The 19,033-nt window shown below is 43.3% G+C and overlaps 1 protein-coding gene across 1 annotated transcript in view; it reads right to left on the bottom strand.

The window, feature by feature from the left end:
• Window positions 1-5,544: 5,544 nt before the first annotated feature.
• COL8A1 (collagen type VIII alpha 1 chain) overlaps window positions 5,545-19,033 on the bottom strand; it is a 169,942-nt gene continuing 156,453 nt past the window's right edge. Inside the window, exons 3-4 of the mRNA XM_055410265.2 lie at window positions 12,879-13,209; window positions 5,545-10,160 (exon numbers count right to left, since the gene is read on the bottom strand). Of these exons, the coding sequence (XP_055266240.2) occupies window positions 8,251-10,160; window positions 12,879-13,206 (2,238 nt within the window). The 5' untranslated portion in view covers window positions 13,207-13,209 and the 3' untranslated portion in view covers window positions 5,545-8,250. The remainder of the gene's footprint in view (window positions 10,161-12,878; window positions 13,210-19,033) is intronic.

Here is a 19,033-nt window from a genome sequence, read left to right as displayed (position 1 = left end):
AGGGTTTGCTTCTTAGGCAGCTGAGAACTTTTCTGTCCTGCCTTTAGGCAATATGGTGTAACAGCTCAGAGCGTGGACTGTGTAGCCAGATGCATGGGTTAAAATTTTGGCATTGCCTTGTATTAGATCTCAGACAAGTTACCTTGCCTCAGTTTCTTCCCTTGTAATATGGAGCTAATAATAGAGTCATTATAAGGAGTAACTAAGTTAATACCTGAAGACACTTAAAGCATTTTGATTCCTGGTTGTCGCTCAGTAAATGGTGGCAGTCGTTGCCCCTCCATAACACACTGTAATACCGGCCGCAACTTCATCCAGCCTCCCAAGTGTTGAAGATAGTTCCTGTTACCACCTACTGTTTTATAAGTGCAAAAGCTGAAGTTGAGAGACCTTAAGATAATTGACTCAAGATATCACAGCTGGTAGAGGAGCTGAGATTGGTTCTCTGACCCTGGCCCCAGAACCCTCTCCTAACACGTTCTGTATTGGTGACTCTGATTTTGGCAGAACAAATGACAAAAGACAGCATTGTCCTTGGTGAGGAAAGGCAGCTCCTACTAGCAGGCAGTTGGAACCTGGTAAGCATTCCATCAACTCTCCCCATTGTGCTTGTCACCCACGAATGAAGAGCAGATGGGAATGTTGCTGCCAGCCACTCACTTGTCAGATGAGAACTGACTTGGCCATGCTCATTATAGAATTAATTTTTAGATCTTGGTGGTTTTTAACAAAGAATGTGAATTGTAGGTCTCCACAAGAATCATAAACTTTAATTTAGAAGTACCTTTGAATCTAATAGTCCATTTTTACTTGCATTAAGATAGCAAAGGGAAAAAAAAAACCTCTGAAAAGGTTCTGGATGCCTCGAAGGAAAATTCAATTAGATGGTTCTGTGTTTCAGTAACACAGTAACATACGCAAGAAACTTCTGAGTAATTTGTTAAAATGGGATAATGTGCCCCACTTTTAAAATTCAATTGCCAGTGCACTTATCTCTAGGAATTAGCAAAAAATAATTTTCTAATAATAAAAGTCATTAACATCATAAAGAATAGCTTACTTGAAAATAAAATTGACCCTGATACAAGTATTGGTTTTGAAAATGAAAGCATCAGAAATCCCATGTAACTCTTTGCCAGAAGAAAGATAACTCTAAGGCTATTCCGTAGATATTTTTCTTTTTTGTAATATGGAATGAGCATGATATTTACTTTTAGAGTCACAAGGACCATTAAAAAGAAAAACTTTTCTGAAATATAGTAAAACATGATTGATTTGCACTCTTTGTTGGCCCTATGTATTTGGAATTCATCGTAATTCCATGTGGGTTGGGATGACATTTCCCTTTGCTGTATCTGTGATGAAAGGATTTGTCAAATGCATTCCTGCAATGAATAAGGGAGATTTTGAAGCAGTTTAATCATTTTTGTCTGCAAATGGTGCCACTGATTTTGGTTGAGTCTTTTCTCTCCCTCTTATTACCATAGGGCACCAGGTGTCTCTTCAGGCTCATGGCTCCACCCTTTATCTTCTCAGCAAATACATGTTTGGAGCACAGACAGATCCCACAAGTCCGTGTATAAACCGAGCATCTATTCTTTCCCTGCCTGGAGCAGGCTCCCCTGCGAGACTGCCTGTTTCTACCAGGGGCACCATCTCTATTTTCCAAGTGTATCAGTGAGAGGAAACCATCTTGGAGTCAAACTTCCATCTCCCTCATAAGGCCATTCTGGGATTGTCCCCAGGTTCAGTTCAGTCTATCAACTGTCTCTTCAGTTTCCAGTTCTCCTTCATTCCATTTCCTAGCCCTTGAGATCGCTCCATGGTTATGCAGTCCTTAAACCCTGACCCTGACCAGACATTTACTTTCACTCTTGAGACTTGGTTAGGCTCCCTCAAGCATCAACCCATCATCCCATTCCTGGATTAAAGCTGTTCTGATCTATTCAGTGGTTTTGTTACCTGTATCATAGCTTCTCCATAGAATTATCAAAGTAACTTTTCTAAAATGCTTATGTTCATACCATTTTTTCTGCTTAAGGACCTAAAATGTCTTACTGCATATTCAGTTCAGTTCAGTTCAGTCGCTCAGTCATGTCCGATTCTTTGCGACCCCTTGAATCGCAGCACGCCAGGCCTCCCTGTCCATCACCAACTCCTGGAGTTTACCCAAACTCATGTGCATCGAGTTGGTGATGCCATCCAGCTATTTCATCCTCTGTCGTCCCCTTCTCCTCCTGCCCCCAATCCCTCCCAGCATCAGAGTCTTTTCCAATGAATCAACTCTTTGCATGAGGTGGCCGAAGTTTGGAGTTTCAGCTTTAGCATCAGTCCTTCCAGTGAACACTCAGGACTGATCTCCTTTAGAATGGACTGGTTGGATCTCCTTGCAGTCCAAGGGACTCTCAAGAGTCTTCTCCAGCACCACAGTTCAAAAGCATCAATTATTCAGTGCTCAACTTTCTTCACAGTCCAACTCTCACATCCATACATGACCACTGGGAAAACCATAGCCTTGACTAGACGGACCTTTGTTGGTAATGTCTCTGCTTTTTAATATGCTCTCTAGGTTGGTCATAACTTTCCTTCTAAGGAGTAAACGTCTTTTAATTTCATGGCTGCAATCAGCATCTGCGGTGATTTTGGCACCCAAAAAAATAAAGTCTGACACTGTTTCCACTGTTTCCCCATCTATTTGCCATGAAGTGATGGGACCAGATGCCATGATCTTAGTTTTCTGAATGCTGAGCTTGCATATTAGATAAAATATAAATGTATCTTCCCTATATGTAAAGCCCTGCATCTTGTGATTCTACTTTGGTTATTAAATATTTCCTTTATTAGTTTTTGAGTAATTCTTCTGGTCTAGTCAGGCCATTTCCCTTATCTCTGCTCTTTCCCCTGCCCCCTTGTCTTTTCTGACTCTCTCTCTCATACACACACACACACACACACACACAATACCAGTTTCCTCTTCTATTAGAGGAAGAGAGGCTATTCTTCTTGGGATGCCCTATGCTCCATTCATCCAAATTCTATCAAATTAAAGATGATTTCTTTAAAAGTCATCTTCTCAAAAAAAAAAAAGCTGAGATGGCTGGATGGCATCACCGACTCGATGGACATGAGTTTGAGTGAACTCCGGGAGTTGGTGATGGACAGGGAGGCCTGGCGTGCTGTGATTCATGGGGTCGTGGAGAGTCGGACACGACTGAGCAACTGAACTGAACTGAATTGAACTGAAAAGCTTCCTGAGATTAGATTTCATCTCACATTAGGCTTCTAAATAATCTTGGAACATATAATCTTCTGTATAGTCTTGGAGCTGGATTCAGTCACACCTCACATCAAGTTTAGCACTACCTCCCACAGCAGCCCTAAGAGATTCTTTATTCCTCCAAGCTGGTCCTGGATCAGTGCTCTGTGATGAGCTGTGGATGCAAAGATGAAACCACGAGGTGCCTGCTCTCAAGAAGCTTACACTCTCTCGGTAGGGGAGACAGACAGTTCAGTGACCAAGCAGGAAAAGTGAAGCAACAGAAGAATGTATAGGCCAGGTTGGAAGGAGAGGTGATGCTTGTGTGTGTCCCGAGGGCTGAAGAGGATTCACCCGTCACCAGGGGTAAATCACGGAGAAGGCAATGGAAAGCCTCTCCAGTACTCTTGCCTGGAAAATCCCATGGGTGGAGGAGCCTGGTAGGCTGCAGTCCGTGGGGTCGCTATGAGTCGGACACGACTGAGCGACTTCACTTTCACTTTTCACTTTCACACATTGGAGAAGGAAATGGCAACCCACTCCAGTGTTCTTGCCTGGAGAATCCCAGGGACAGGGGAGCCTGGTGGGCTTCCGTCTATGGGGTCACACAGAGTCAGACACGACTGAAGTGACTTAGCAGCAGCAGCAGCAGGGGTAAATCAGAGAAGCAGACAGGTCAGAGAAGCATTCCCAGGAACAGAGGAGCATGGAATGGCCTTCCTTTTTCTGAACTTCGCTGGCACGTATGCATCCAGTGAGCTGTATACCACCTTTGTTTGCAGATCACCTGGAAATCAACTTGTTTAACAAACCTTGATACCCTCTAAACAGAAGATACTTTTTAAAAGAATGGTCATGTTTTCTGTTCCTTATGTGCCCCTCACATTGCCTGGTAATATCAGGTGCAAAGTAGGGGCTACTCTGTGTTGTTTTAATGTAAAGGGATACAATAGACACATAGCAATAATGGATTTGCCCTGCTTGTCCAGCATGCTGAATTCCAGCCATTTATTCCTTCCTGCCTCTGTCTCCTGTATCTATCCTTTTGTGACTAGCACTGTGTGCACAGGAGATAACTGGTCTGTGTTATGGAAGAGCCTTTAGTCATGGGATGAGATAGAGCTAGTTGGGCCACGTGGAAATGGAACCTGTTGTCTTGAGCTTTCAGACTGAAGGGTTTAAACAAGTAAGTTAACCAGCCACAGATTGGTGCTCCATAGTTGCTTATTGAATGATCCCTTTATAATAGTTACATGATAAGTTATGATCATTCGGAGCTTGATAAGTAATCATGAAAGAATTCTTTCCTTACCAGTGATGCTTATTAAGACCCTTAGGTTCTTGAAACAGGTCTGCTTCCCGTCTGAAACTCCACCCACCACTATCTCCCTTCAAAATTTGTGGCTCTGGTGTGGCAAACAGTGACAGAATTTAATACTTAGAGATTAGTTGTGTGTGTGTGGAGGGGTTCGTGGGGAGAAAAGAAATTTGTGGCAGTTTTTCCTTTTAGGATGGATGTGACAGATGCAGCAGCATTGTCCCCCAATACCTGTTATACTTCCTTCTGTATTAGTAGAACCTGTGATTTTTAGTTGGACATGTGGTTGCCCTAAATACGTACTCCATTTCCCACACTCCCTTGCAGCTGGTTGTGGCAATGTGACTAAATTCAGAGCATGGGATGTGGGCAGGTGACTTCAGCAACCCCTCAGCTGAGTTCTTTAGGAAGGAAGCATGCTCTCCCCTTCCTTACTTGTCCTCCTTCCCACGGGCTCTGGAGCAGGGCTATAGTGGTTTGCTCTCCTGGCGCCTGGAGGTGAGGGTCACGCCCTCGGGGTGGAAGAGCAACTAGACAGAAGGAGCCTGGGGCCCTGACTGGGGCTACCACAGCAAACCCAGCCTGCTTACACTTGCAGCTGCTCTGCCAGAGAGAAAGAATTGTCCCCATTAAACCAGGATTGGGTCTTCCCTAGTGGCTCAGACAGTAATGAATCTGCCTGCAATGCAGGAGACCCAGGTTCAATTCCTGGGTCGGAAAGATCCCCTGGAGGAGGGAATGGCAACCATCTCCAGTATTCTTACCTGGAGAATTCCATGGACAGAGGAGCCTGGCAGGCTATCGTCCATGGGGTCACAAAAAGTCGGACACGACTGAGCGACTAACACTTTCACTTTCCCGCTAGGATTATGTTAGGTCTCTGTTTCAGCAGCTAATTAACACATTAGGGGATAAACAGTTATGAAATTTAGACAGTGTCAGCTGAGTGATATGAACAAGATGAGAAACATACTTTTAAAGGTATTTAATAAGACTCTTTTTTTTCCAAATCAATACAAAATTTTAAATACAAAAATGATTTGTTATTGACATGTCTCAAATCTATCATGGAAACTCAAAAAAAGTCACCAGTCTGTTCACCATTCATGGTTATCTGTAAAATATTTGAGAACAGTCACCCACTGCAGACATTCTTCTCCCCTGTGGGATGTCACCCTGCATTAAAACTCTGTATTGAAATAACAATATTGTCAGTTTGGTCCATTTCACCTGGAAAAGTTCTAGTTAATTTTGAATTACTAGGAATTGTAGCACTGTCCCTAAACTTTAGCACATGTGCTTGTTTCATCTGCTTTTACACTCAGTGTGTTAACATGATGTGTAACACCCCGAAGGGAAACACAGATACATAGATAATTACTTAAAACTCTTTTTTAAATTAAATGGAGTAATTCATTTAGCTCTGAGATTAGCACCATTGTATAATAGAATACACAGTATCTGGCATAGATTTTACTCCTCTCCTATCTAAAAGTTAGAAGCATATGCCTGATAATACACACACACACACACACACAGAGGCAATTGAATAGCAACCAATAAATAAGTTGGAAGGTTTTAAGTGAAATTTGGTTTTGACTAAAGAGGTACTTTCTCTCTTTGTGGAAATAAAAAGCCCATACATGCACAGATAAATACAGTTTTATAAATGAGCTGAGCTGACTTGCTTCTGAGCCATTTCCCCACAGCTATTCAGCAGACGGAACCCAGTGGACCCAAGCGGCCCTCATAGCCATTGGCCCACAACCAGCATCCTCAAGAACAACCCAAAAGATGTTTGGTCACATACGTACTATCTGCTTTGAAAATGAAGGTTGAGTGGGATATGTTTTGGATGGGAAAAGTTTGTCATACATTTAGCCGTGAGTAAGAAACCACGTGGTAATGAACTCATTTCTCATTCTAATGAATTGAGGACAAATGGTGCTTTGTATACCATATAAGGAAAAGAGGGAAAAGACAGATACTAGGCTGAGGAGAACATTCTTGATGGTTAAAATGATTCAGATTTCACATAGACACAATTCCATGTGTGTTTATACCGTATTTATTTGTGTATTTTCCCATGTGTACCTATCACCTTGTTTCCTCACTCTTAATTTTGAGGAGAAGGTACAAGACTTCACCACCATTAGCCCCACATTATTCCCCCCAGTGGCTTATAGTGTCAGCAGCATACTCATAGCCAACTTGAAATGCTTTGTCTGTGTTTTGCGACCAGATTTTAATGTGCAAAGCAATTAGTATGTAACTAAGTGAAAACTTGGAAAAATATTTATTTTTCTCTTTAAAATTGTATTGATTCTTGTACTTGTGGGGTGACATAAAAAGCATGGGCTGTCATTGCCCTTTAACATTACAGATGGCTCTTCCACAAGTTGCTTCCTGCATTTTTAGTACTTACAGCAGGAAGTAACATCCATTTGTTAATTTAAGACTTCAGAAATGATTTTTTCAGAAAAAAATTTATTTTCCTATATAATTCTGAAACTCCCCTTTCTTTCCCCAAGTAAATTAGCTTAGATTTAGGAAATTCACTCTGGAACCTCAGATGACACACTGATTTGTATGTATACTATGCAGGGAAATTTCATTGAAATTCAGTACTTACTAGAAAGTACTGGTATCCCCTTCATGGATGAAACCTCATTGTAGTTATTTGTATGTGTAGGCAGAGGAAGGGGATTATTATATGCATGTAAACACAGTTAAGAACTGCTGTTGATAATGAACATTCCACAAGACTGGAAAGTTCGGTGGGGAGAGGGTTATTTTTTTTCCTATGACTTCTAGGTGTTTATGTTAGTTGATTCATAGTGTAAATTACATGGAGACAAGAAGAAAGAAAAAAAAATCACAGGAAAGAAAAATACAAGCAAAAAAATCATCCTTGAGGAACAAATGAGTTACTTTCCGCTCAGGTCTCCCGGCTGTTTTGTTAGCTTCTTGTGGGACACTGTCTTAAGCCCCACAAAAGTGTCTTATCCTGTGCTCGGCACAGAGAGGGCACAAGTAAATACACTACAGTTGGTCTTCTGGGGACACTAGACCTACAATTTTGAGTGGAACTCTTGTAAAAGACACAGCCTCCAACAGGGGTGAAATATCCTGTGGACTAAAGCCCTCCCCTGGTTCTTCGTCCCTGTCTCACTGGGGAAGAGCACTGCAGGACACCCCCACATCCCAGGGCAAAATATCTGCACAAATACAGAGGAAATTATGCAAGTAAATACGGTATGTAATTGTTATCACTGACATTTCTTTAAGCCATATTTATAAATATTTTAAAGTAAACAATATGAGTGAGTGACTTTCATTATCTATGATGCTCTTTCATACTGAAATACTTCGATCTGAATAAGCAGGTTATCATGGAAGCACATAACATAAGCAGCTAATACAGTTCCAGTGGGTACAACACGAGTGTCAGTACTTGATACATAAATCTATCCCATCATTTTCAATCACAGGCTGCCGTGCAGAGCACTAAGCATGCATCTTAGTTTTTATTTGTACATGACGGTTCAAATTTTCACTTAAATATAACTTTCCAACTATATAAATGTTTCGAAGCAATTATGTTTCTCATTTGGATTTTTTTGGGTGCATCATTTTCTTTTCTTCTATTAAATCTCTCTCTTTCTTTTTTTCTTTTTTACATGGGATACAATAAATATCCTGAAAAAGAGGAATGGACGTACTGCCCGGCGTACAGTCCCGCGGCCTGTTCAGAGGGCATCTGCAGGAACACCCGGTCTCCGGGCCGGAGCAGCAGCACCGCGCTGCCGGACGCCTGGTCCAGGAAGCCCTTCTTGTACTCGTCGTACGTGTACATCACGGGCTCGTTGTTCTTAAACAGAGCAACCCACACGTTGCCCCCCTTGCAGTGAACGTGGTATACGAAGTAGTAGACCCCAGGGACCTCGCAGGTGAAGATGCCCGTCTGCGGGTTGTAGTTCTGCCTGCCGTTATAGAGCAGTTTGTCGAACTTCACTGGAGCCCCCACGGGCGGGAAAGGCGCCGTCAGCTCAGCGGTGAACGCGGGCATCTCGTAGGCCGGCCCTCCTCCGTTCTTGCCTTTCTTAGCCCCGTAGGCGTGCGGGGGTTTCACTCCGTCGATTCCCAGCCCCATATCTGGCAGGTACTCTCCGTGGGGTGGTGGTGTCGGGGGCATCACAGCTGGGGGCCCTGGGGGCCCCGGAGGGCCAGGGGGTCCTGGAAGGCCAGGCTGGCCTTGGGGACCGAGGGCACCAGGCTTCCCCGGGGGGCCATGAAGTCCTGCTACTCCAGGCTTCCCTACTCCAGGGAACCCGGGGGGCCCTGGGAGACCCGGTTCTCCTTTGGGGCCAGGAATTCCAGGTGGTCCAATGGGGCCACTCGGGCCTGCAATCCCTGGGATGCCTGGGGGGCCCTGTAAACCTTGATCCCCTGGGATTCCTGGCTCTCCCTTTGGTCCAAGCAGCCCTGGGGCACCCGGTAGTCCTGGCAAGCCTTTGAGCCCAGCCTCCCCCTTGGGCCCTATGGGACCTGGCAAGCCCCTCATGCCAGGGGGCCCCACTTCACCAAGGAAACCTGGCTTTCCTGGGAAGCCTTGAAGCCCTGGCTCACCCTTCGGTCCTGGTGGCCCCTGTGGCCCCACAACCCCACCTTCTCCTTTCGGTCCAGGAAAACCAATAGCACCTGGAGGGCCCATAGGACCTGGGATTCCAGGCAGGCCTGGCTCTCCTGGGGGACCCCCCAGTCCAGGAGCGCCTACTGGTCCTTTCTCCCCTCTTGGTCCCAGAGGTCCAGGAAGACCCCCGACGCCCCTGTCACCTTTGGGTCCAGGGAAACCTGGTTTCCCGACCCCTGGAAGGCCCGGGGGTCCTGGCAGCCCTGGCAGGCCTTGCTCCCCTTTACCACCTGGAAATCCTGGCTGCCCAGGGATCCCATCCTGGCCCGGTTTTCCAATTCCAGGTATCCCAGGAGGTCCTTGAACCCCTGGGACCCCGATAGGGCCTTGTGGCCCAGGTTCGCCTGGAGGGCCTGGCTTTCCCAGGGGGCCCTGGGGCCCAGGGAAGCCTGTCACTCCTGGTTTACCCACTCCTGGAAGTCCTACAGGGCCTGGAGGGCCATGCATTCCTGGAGGACCCTTCAGGCCTGGCAGACCTGGCATCCCGAAGCCCTTTTCTCCTTTAGGACCCTGAAGGCCTGGAGGGCCTGGTGGTCCTTTGGGTCCTCTCTCACCTTTGGCACCTGGTTGCCCTGGTAACCCTGGCCCACCTGGCTTCCCAATGCCAGGAAGTCCGTGAGGCCCTGGAGGCCCTTGCGGTCCGGGGATCCCCATGGGTCCGATCTCCCCTTTGGGTCCGATTTCACCTTTGGCCCCAGGCATTCCCATGGCTCCTGGCTTTCCTGGCATTCCGGGCATACCTGGCTTTCCAATTCCTGGATACCCCTGTGGCCCTGGTTTTCCTTTGACTCCAGGTATCCCCTGACCTGGTAAACCAGGGGGCCCAGGTGGTCCTCTTGGGCCAGGCTCTCCACGGGGACCTTGCTCCCCTCGCAGACTGGCTAATGGTATTTCTACCGGGAGAAGGGAGAGAGAAAGAGGGAGGAGGGCACAAGGAAGAGAGGAGGGAGGGGGAGAGAGAGAGAGAGATTAACACTGATCATCCTTCACTTCATTTCAATCATTACTTAGTTCTGGCACTTTGGCCCATTAATTATCAAGAGAAAAGATGAGGAGTAATGTGTATTCCGGACTGTATGATCTGTATTTAATGGACAATTAAGCTGTTAATTTCTTTGTCATGTTTGAGATACTGTTTTGAGAACTGATATCTGCGGCTGCTTTTATCAGTGTTAGGTTAAGTAAAAAAGCTAACAAGTAATGAAGAAATATTTTTCCCAGTACAAACTTGGAAATATTATAGTGTGTTCACTATAAAGAGTTCAAAGAAGGATAAAGAAAAATCAAAGTTGTGTATAAGCTCTGCTACTCAGAGATAACTGCTTGACATTTATGTGTATTTCCATCTCGTGTGTTCTATATATACATATAAATGTATATGTGTGTGTGTGTACTTTAAACAATGTTGGAGCCATTTTTTTCTGTTTTATCCCTACTTGTATTTTTCTATGTCCTTGAGCCTTAAATATAATAATATATGGTAAAATAATATTTTCTCTTGTGCTGAAGTATAGTATGATGTAGGATGATCTTCATTATGATATGGACTCAGGGAAGAATAGAAGCATTTTATTTTGTATGTGGTTTAATGACATCTTAAACATCTGTCCTCTGGAGTCAAATTGATTTATTTAATTTCTTTAATATGCTATAGGATTTCCTAAGCCTCAGATATTTCTTTAATTTAATAAGCTATTTCTCACTTGCAAATTCGGTTTCGAAACAGGAGAAATGAATTAGGTATTTTAGGATGATAAGCAGTACAGATAAGGAACCGAGCTGGGATTAGGAGCAAGAAGCTCTTTCTGGCCTTGAAATGAGATCTTGACTGGGTTACTTGAGCCATCAGCACCTTTGCTTGCTTATCTGTATGGCAAGGGTAATACACCTGCACTGCAAGATTGGATAATAGATGTGAAAGGTGTTATGCTTTCTCGAATTGTTATCAAAATACAAAGCACGTGCTGTTATACTGACTAAGCTATGCCTCGCAGAGAAGCAAAACTCTGGATTTCCCATGCTACTGGGAGTAAGGAATAACATCAAGAAAGGAAATTTCATGGCCACAAAGTCTTATTTTTAACCGTTAGTTGCATCTTAATCCTGCCGTTGTATTTTTCACTGACCTACTGTCAGGGAACAAAATAGAACCACAGAACTCATATTTTTTCTAAATTCCTCAGTTGCAATCTGGTACCCATCTGAATAAGTACAGGAAGTTTCAAAATCCAGGCCGGCCATTCAAGAAAGGAAGGAAAACAAATGACTGAGTAATCCCCCAAGTGAAATATCAGCTCCTAAAAAGAAGAAAATATAGCGCCTAAAAGAAAGAAATACTTCTTTTGTGCTAATAGACATTACTCTATGTGATTAACGTGTGCCATTTCTAAGCAGGGGTTGTGTAGCTCCTATATGGAGGAGCATCTTGGGCAGGATCATGTCATATTCATCAGGAATCCCCAGTGTCCAGCCCGTGCCTGGAGTACACTCTGTCCTTACTTAGGCTTTGTCGAATGACCAGCTGTAGCAACTCAGAGTTCTTAGGCGGCTTTAGCATTTATTTAGTACTTACCTTATGTCATCAACTCTCTCAATAATCCTATTTTACAAATGAAGAAAAGTGGTTTCAGAGAGGTTGAATGACTAGGTTTCTCTCATTTCTGACCTCTGGGCACCCAGGCCCACTGGCTGCAAACCCCACAGCTCCCCGGAAGTAGAGCTCCTGCTTTTGCGGGGACCATTGAGAATGGCGTCCTTTCTTCAAAGGGAATTGCTACTCAGATTGCAATTCCTTTCCTGCAAGTGCGAGGTTTCCTAGGTTTCTTATAAACAAACTGAGTGTATAAGAAATGTCTCTTGGGAATTCCCTTGTGGTCCAGTGGTTAAAACTCAGCACTTTCACTGCTGAAGGCCTGGGGTACAATCCCTAATCAGGGGACTAAGATCCCATAAGCTGTGGGGTGCGGCCAAAAAATGTCTCTCACAGTGATAGGTATTTAGAAGGTGTTGAATAACTAATGAATGTGCCTAGAAAGTAATGGAGAGATTTTCAGGTAGATGCTGTCTGTGCTCTTCAGGCTCCTTCTGTTGATTTATTGATTGACATGTGTAGCACCTTCGTTAGAGCTGTCTTAAAAGCACATTTATCTGACGTCTAGTTACATATGATTTTCTTTTTTAATACCGCAGGTTCTTACCACATTTCTCTCCTAGTTCTGAAGACTGACATCATATATATGTATATATATATTTTTTTTTTTTTCAGTGCTTTATCCCTCAGCGTTTAGCTGAGAGCCTGACACGGGAAGAGATGCTCATTAGTTGTGGTGTGTTTGAATAAAGAAATAATGAATAAGGGAATGAACTATTTGTTATTAAATCCATCTTGTGCCATTTGATGCTGTTGAAATAAAGCACAACATAAAATCATAACTGTCTTTCTTTAAGAGTTGAACTTTTTCAAGGATAGAGTTTGGAACACAGTAGGCATTTAATGAAATCAGACATACAGGCTAAAATAAAAACACCCAAAATTTAGTTGTCACCACCCCCACCTCATTACTCGGGATTTCGGGAGGCTGCTGTTTTATAGCAGTACCGAAGTGTGTTACCTTTGCCTTTCTTGGGTGCTGCTTCCTTTCCCATTCTCGGTGCTGGCTGAACTTCCTTCCTATATTGGGGTAGGTGTGGATACTCTTTGCCATACTGCATGTGGGGCAGCTCCTTGCCCACGTTCAGGCCATCTTTGCCCAAAGGCATATGAGGTACTTGCTGGCCCAGGGGCTGGTATTGCGGAATTTGCGGTGGGATCTGAGCGGGAATTTGAGGTGGCAGAGGCTTGATTCCATAGTAGGCACCAGCTTGGATGAGCCGGACGGAACCCACAGAAAGGGTGAGCAGGACTCCCAGCAGCTGCAGAGGGGAAGGTGGCCCAGCCATCACCTGTGGAGGAAGACACACACCAAGATGGTGAAAAGCAACTAGCCAGGTGACCAGAGTTTACTTGAGAAAGAAAAGGAAGTGTACGTAGTCTTTATCAGCAGAACCTCTTGAGTGGAAGACAAATGAAAAGGAAAATGTCACCTTTCAATAGAAAACAGACAAAACCCAGGAAAAAGTAGGATCTACCAAATGAAGGCAATTGGTGAGATTGTAGTCTTTGGGTGGGGACTTCCCTGGTGGCTCAGTGGTAAAGAATCCGCCTCCCAATGTAGGACACGTGGGTTCGATCCCTGGTCTGGGAAGATGTCCTGGAGAAGGGAATGACAACCCATTCCAGTATTCTTGCCTGGGAAATTCCATGGACAGAGGAGCCTGGCGGGCTACAGTCCATAGGGTTGCAAAAGAGTCAGACACAACTTAGTGACTAAACAAAAACAGGCTATGGGGAGCCTGCTAGTTGTCTCTGAACATGACCTCAGCCTTTTTCCATAGTATTGGCACCTCGGACTCTAAGCTGGAGTGAAGCAAGCCTAAACCGAAGATGTTTCATTTAGATGTGGCCACGTGACAAAATTCTGGCCTGTCTGGTGTAGTTGTAATGGGCACAGCTTCCAAAAAGGCTGTAAAGGGGAGTGGACATGTCTTGGGCTATAGAGTGAAAACTGCATTGAGGATGGCAGAGCAAAAAGCTTGAACAAATCTCAGCCTTGGTTGAACATGGGGTTATAAGCATGTGTAAACGTTAAAGAGCAAACAAGGACAATGAAAACCAACGACATCTTCTGAATTGGAAAGAAAATACTTCATGTGACAGCCCCCAAGTGTGATTAAAAAAAAAAATCCCCATTATAATTACATACACACAAGGATGCCATTTCTTTCTTCTAATTATGTACTGTGAAGTCATTTGTTTAGAATTCAGTTAATTGGACCTGGAGATCACTGACGTTTATCTTTGTACTATTATGAAAGAAAGGAGTTTTCAAAGCAAATTTGTTGCATAAATGAAGGATGTTTAACTACGCACAAGGATAAACTGTTTTTAAGCCTTTTAATAGCACCCTTTGAAAATTAGTAATTAATAGAATAAATATAAGTGCGGCTTATCTGTTTATTAAAAACAGCTTGAGAAAACATCTGTTTGGAGACGCCCAGGGCTGAAGATGGAACAGCCCAGGGAACTGGAGTTTTCACAAATTCCCACTAGAGGGCAAGTGTGGTGCACATCGAAGTCAGCTCAATTACTCCCAGATTTAAAACCACACACAAAGCTTTGTTCGCACATCTTATTAAAGGACTTAACCAAGTAGAGTGTGGTGGTAATTAGAGACAGACAGACAGACACGGAGAGGAGGGGTGGGGGGCTGGAGGAGAAGTGGCAAGTTTCTCACAATGTTTAATGTAAATGTCTTCTGGAAAACTTTGAGTAAAGTTGTGTCTACAAATTTTAATTTCCATTCTCCTGAGGGTTTGTTTTCTTTGTTTCTGCCTTACTTAATCCTGGATCTTAGTTTTCCACTTCTCAGAAAATGTGCACGGACAGTGCAACATCTTATTCAAGTGTAATGCTGAGAGTGTGAACGGGCTATAGAACTGATTAATAAAAAACACCTAACAAAATATTTAATAAGAACCTTTACCATTAAATTCATTGCTTTACAGTTTTAAAAAATATACTAATCATTTCTCCCCCTTCAGGGGGGGAAAATGAAGAAATATCTGTCAGCAAAAAGATTTATAAAACTTTCTCCTTTTCATAAATCAGAATAATCTTTAAGAACTATTTGTTTCAAGTGTACTCTAAATGGGAGAAGACAGAAAGCTGTTATTTTACGTCCTTATAAGAATGATTAATTGTTATAAACCATTTAGAAAGAGTCACAAAATTAATATTGAATTATACTCAGTAATAGTCAAATTTATTTTAGACGGAAAAAGAACATCTGTTCTAAGTACTCAACAATGGCTTATTGAGTACTTACCAGACACAGTGAGATACCTGTCCATGGATTACAAAGATAACTATAATATGGTCAATAGGTCCTGCCATCAAGAAACATACTGTTTTAGTAGAAGTGACAGATATGTAACCTATTAATGAGCAAAAGATATCAGGAAAAAGTAAATTTTCCTCTCACTTTTGTTCTTTAGTGTCTAAAATCCGTTCCCTTTGAAGTAACATTTTCCTTTGTATTTTCCAAGAGATAATCTATGAAGATGCACATTTAATATGCACCCATTTAAGACAAACTACCCTTATTCTACACACCACTATTCCTTACATTTTTCATGCAGAAGACCATAAATTCATCGTAGTTTTGTGTATCTGAACAGATCCCTTCAGCTTCTTCTTTTGTTAAAAATGAGTCTCAATTGTTCTCTAAGCCCTGTCTGATTCTAACATTCAATGTCTCAGGTAGTCATTAGAGAGTTGACAATGGTAATTCATACTAGAAATAACATGGTAATATCTGGTGAGGTGTCACCTGGAACTTAATTCTACCTTTGGTGGTTAATGAGTTTCATTGTTAAACCCTAAACTTGTCCTTTGTAATAAGTTAGCATGCCTGGTCCTTCACCTTTCCTTCAATTCAGTGGATGTGTTGGATTTACTTAATAATCTTCAAACCAGGACAGCCTAATGAAACACTGGATATTTGGAAAGGGGCGAATTCCTAGAAGAAGGCCAGTTGAATATCAAAGGCCCACTGGAATTCTGCTCGACTATGATTATTTCCTCTCACAGACTTGGCCTGTTTCTCCTGAAAACCACCCCTTTTGGTCTGCCATCTGCCATTTCTCTGGATCTTTATTTAAATAAATGTCGTTCAGTTTTAGCGTGAATATTTACATAGGGGCCCTGGTTAGAATTTAGCACTTGACTTATCCTTATTCATTTCCCTCTTGTCCCTGAGGATATTTTTGGTGGTCAAAGTGTTGTGGAGGTTCTCCCCAAATCACTCAAAAGAACATCAGACTTTTGTAACACTGTACAAACACCTGGTAGGAAGAGAGAACCTCAGAATTCCTGCTGGGGAGAAATGGTGGTGGTGGGTTTTCTTGCCTCTTTTTTTCCCCCCTAAGGATGTAGAACACAATAATCCTGTGAGTTCTATTTGATGTTTTCTTGGATTTCTGTTTGGAAACTGATATGTGGTATGTGCGTGAACGTGAACGTGCTTGCTGTGTGTGGACACTGGAGTTTGTCAGCCAGGCAGACTTAGTGAAGGGTGTCATGTCATACATTGTAGAAGAAGCCGAAAGACCAGGAATTGAGGTGTAGCTTTGCCATTCTCCATGTTCATGACTCTGCAAGTCCCTTATCTTCACTGCACCTCAGTTTCCCTGCCTATAAAACAGAAATTATGATCTCTCTCTCTCCCACAGCACTGTTGAAGGGCATACATGATAATATGAATTCTTTGTAGGGCAAAAACACTATTCACATTTAAGTTATTATTAATGGAGTGTAACCAAAGAGACAAATCAAAACCAACTGAAACGTCAGAGACTTTCAAAGAAAGAGGCTAGCCAAAGTAAATGTGAGGTTAACTGCAATAATGATAAACCTAACATGAAGAAAACAATAATGGCCATTAAAATGTACTTGTTAAAAATGGGAAAACAGAACAGCTGAACCAAGACAGTTATTCATTCTGGGGTGGGAGTTGCCAGTCCTAACATTCTGAACAGCCCTAAATGCTTCCCTATGTTTGGGCTGAGCTGCTGCAGAGAGTTTCAGTTTCCTCATGTGAAACCTGCAATGTAAATAACAGAATAGTGTGATCTGTATTATTTTAGACGCTCTTCAGCATTTTCTTAGTACGTTGATCCTCGTGAGATTATGGCTTGCTGTCCGAAAGAATGTTTAAGTATTTAAGCCTTCAAGTTCAGTTCAGTCGCTCAGTCGTGTCTGACTCTTGGCGACCCAATGGGCTGCAGCATGCCAGGCTTCCCTGTCCATCACCAACTCCGGAGCCTGCTCAAACTCGTGTCCATCGAGTGGGTGATGCCATCCAACCATCTCATCAATCCTTGTGCTAAAGCCAACTCTCCCTTCCACATGGAGAACGTCCCCTTTCCCAGCATGTCTGTATGTGTATGTGTGCGTGTCCACGTCGTCCGTGGTGCGGACAAGCCTTCTCTCATTCTGCTCCCCGTTGCTGCTCCTCTGTGCCCTCTTCTCACCCTGTCACACAGGGTTTGCAGTTTCGCAGGCCTTCAGATTCACACCTAAAACGGGGAAGTCCAGCAGCACCCTACTCCTCCAATATGCAGCAGGATTGTTTAGAAAATTCTCTCGTGGTTGGTTACACTTCTCGGGGCAATTCATTCACTAGATATGGATATTTATGAGACAGCTACTAATCATCACAAACTGCTTGGAGATTAAAGAAAGAGAAGTGAATTAGAGAGGTAAGTCCCTGATCTCATGAACTCACAGTCTAGCCTGGGGAGACATGTAATTAACAAGTTAAAAATAAATTTTGTAATCTCAGATTTTGGGGCTTCCCTGGTGGCTCAGTGGTAAAGAATCAGCCTACATTGCAGGAGATGTGGGTTCAATCCCTGGGTCAGGAAGATCCTTTGGAAAGGAAATGGCAACCCACGCTAGTATTCTTGCCCGGAAAATACCATGGACAGAGGAACCTGGTGGGCTACAGGCCACGGGGTCACAAAGAGGCAGACATGACTGAGCAACTAAACCACAACACAACAACCTCAGATTTAAATGCTTTGAAGAAAACAAAGAAGGGGAAAGGGCGTGAGAATGCCTTGGGGAGGCAGATGCTGTTTTGGAAGGGTGATAGGGGAAGACATCTCTGAGGAAGTAAGTTTTGGATAGAGGTGTGAGGATTGAAAGCTTTATTTATCTCTCTTTAAACACAATACTGGAAAAAAAGAGTCCTATTAGTTACAAGACATAGCTACATTAGTTACAAGGTGGTTTTATACAACATTCATTAACTTAAACTCCTGTTTCAAAACTCTATTCCTCACCTCTGTCTGTCCTCATTTTGACCTCTTTATTTAGGGTATCCTGTTCTCTCTAGAGGATTCTTATTCTATTTTTTTTTTTTTTTTTTGCTGTGCCACGGCTTAGTTTTTTGCTTAGCACTTGGGATCTCTGTTCTTCATTGCGGTATGTGGAGTCTTTAGTTGCAGCTCACGATCTGCTTTAGTTGCGGCATGTGGGATCTGTTTCCCTGAGCAGGGATCGCACCCAAGCTCCCTGCACTGGAAACACAAAGTCCTAGCCACTGGACCACCAGGGAAATCCCGGATCCTTATTCTTTTTAAATCCCTCTCCAGATTTCAGCCCAACTGTATTGGCTTGCTGGGGCTACAATAACAAAGGACCCCAGACTGAGTGACTCAGACAGCAGAAATCTATTTCCTCACAATTCTGCAGGCTAGAAGTCCAAGATAAAGGTATTGGTAGGGTGAATTTCTTCTGAGGCATCTCTCCTTGGCTTGAAGGTGACCGTCTACTCCCTGTGTCTTCACCTGGTCTATCCTCTAATGTGTCTGTGTCTTTATCTTCTCTTTGTATAAGGACACCAGTCATGAGATAAGGGCCCACCCATTTGGCCTCATTTTAACTTAATTTCCTCTTAAAGACCCTATCTCCAAATGCATTCATGTTCTGAAGTATGGGAAATTAAGACTTCAGTATGTTCCCTTCCTTTCAGGGGGACACAACTCAGTCCATAACACATTTAATTCCTCTAGTCGGCTCAATGCCTACCTCTTCTGTAAAGTCTTCCCTACCTACCTCCTCAGACATCATTATTCTGCTAGCACTATTGAAAGTTTAACAAAA

The sequence above is a fragment of the Moschus berezovskii genome, chromosome 1 (assembly GCF_049115385.1).
Source record: "Moschus berezovskii isolate FMDL1 chromosome 1, NW_MosBer_1.0, whole genome shotgun sequence".
Classification (NCBI taxonomy): Eukaryota; Metazoa; Chordata; class Mammalia; order Artiodactyla; family Moschidae; genus Moschus; species Moschus berezovskii.
This window is presented reverse-complemented; position numbering and strand designations above follow the sequence as displayed.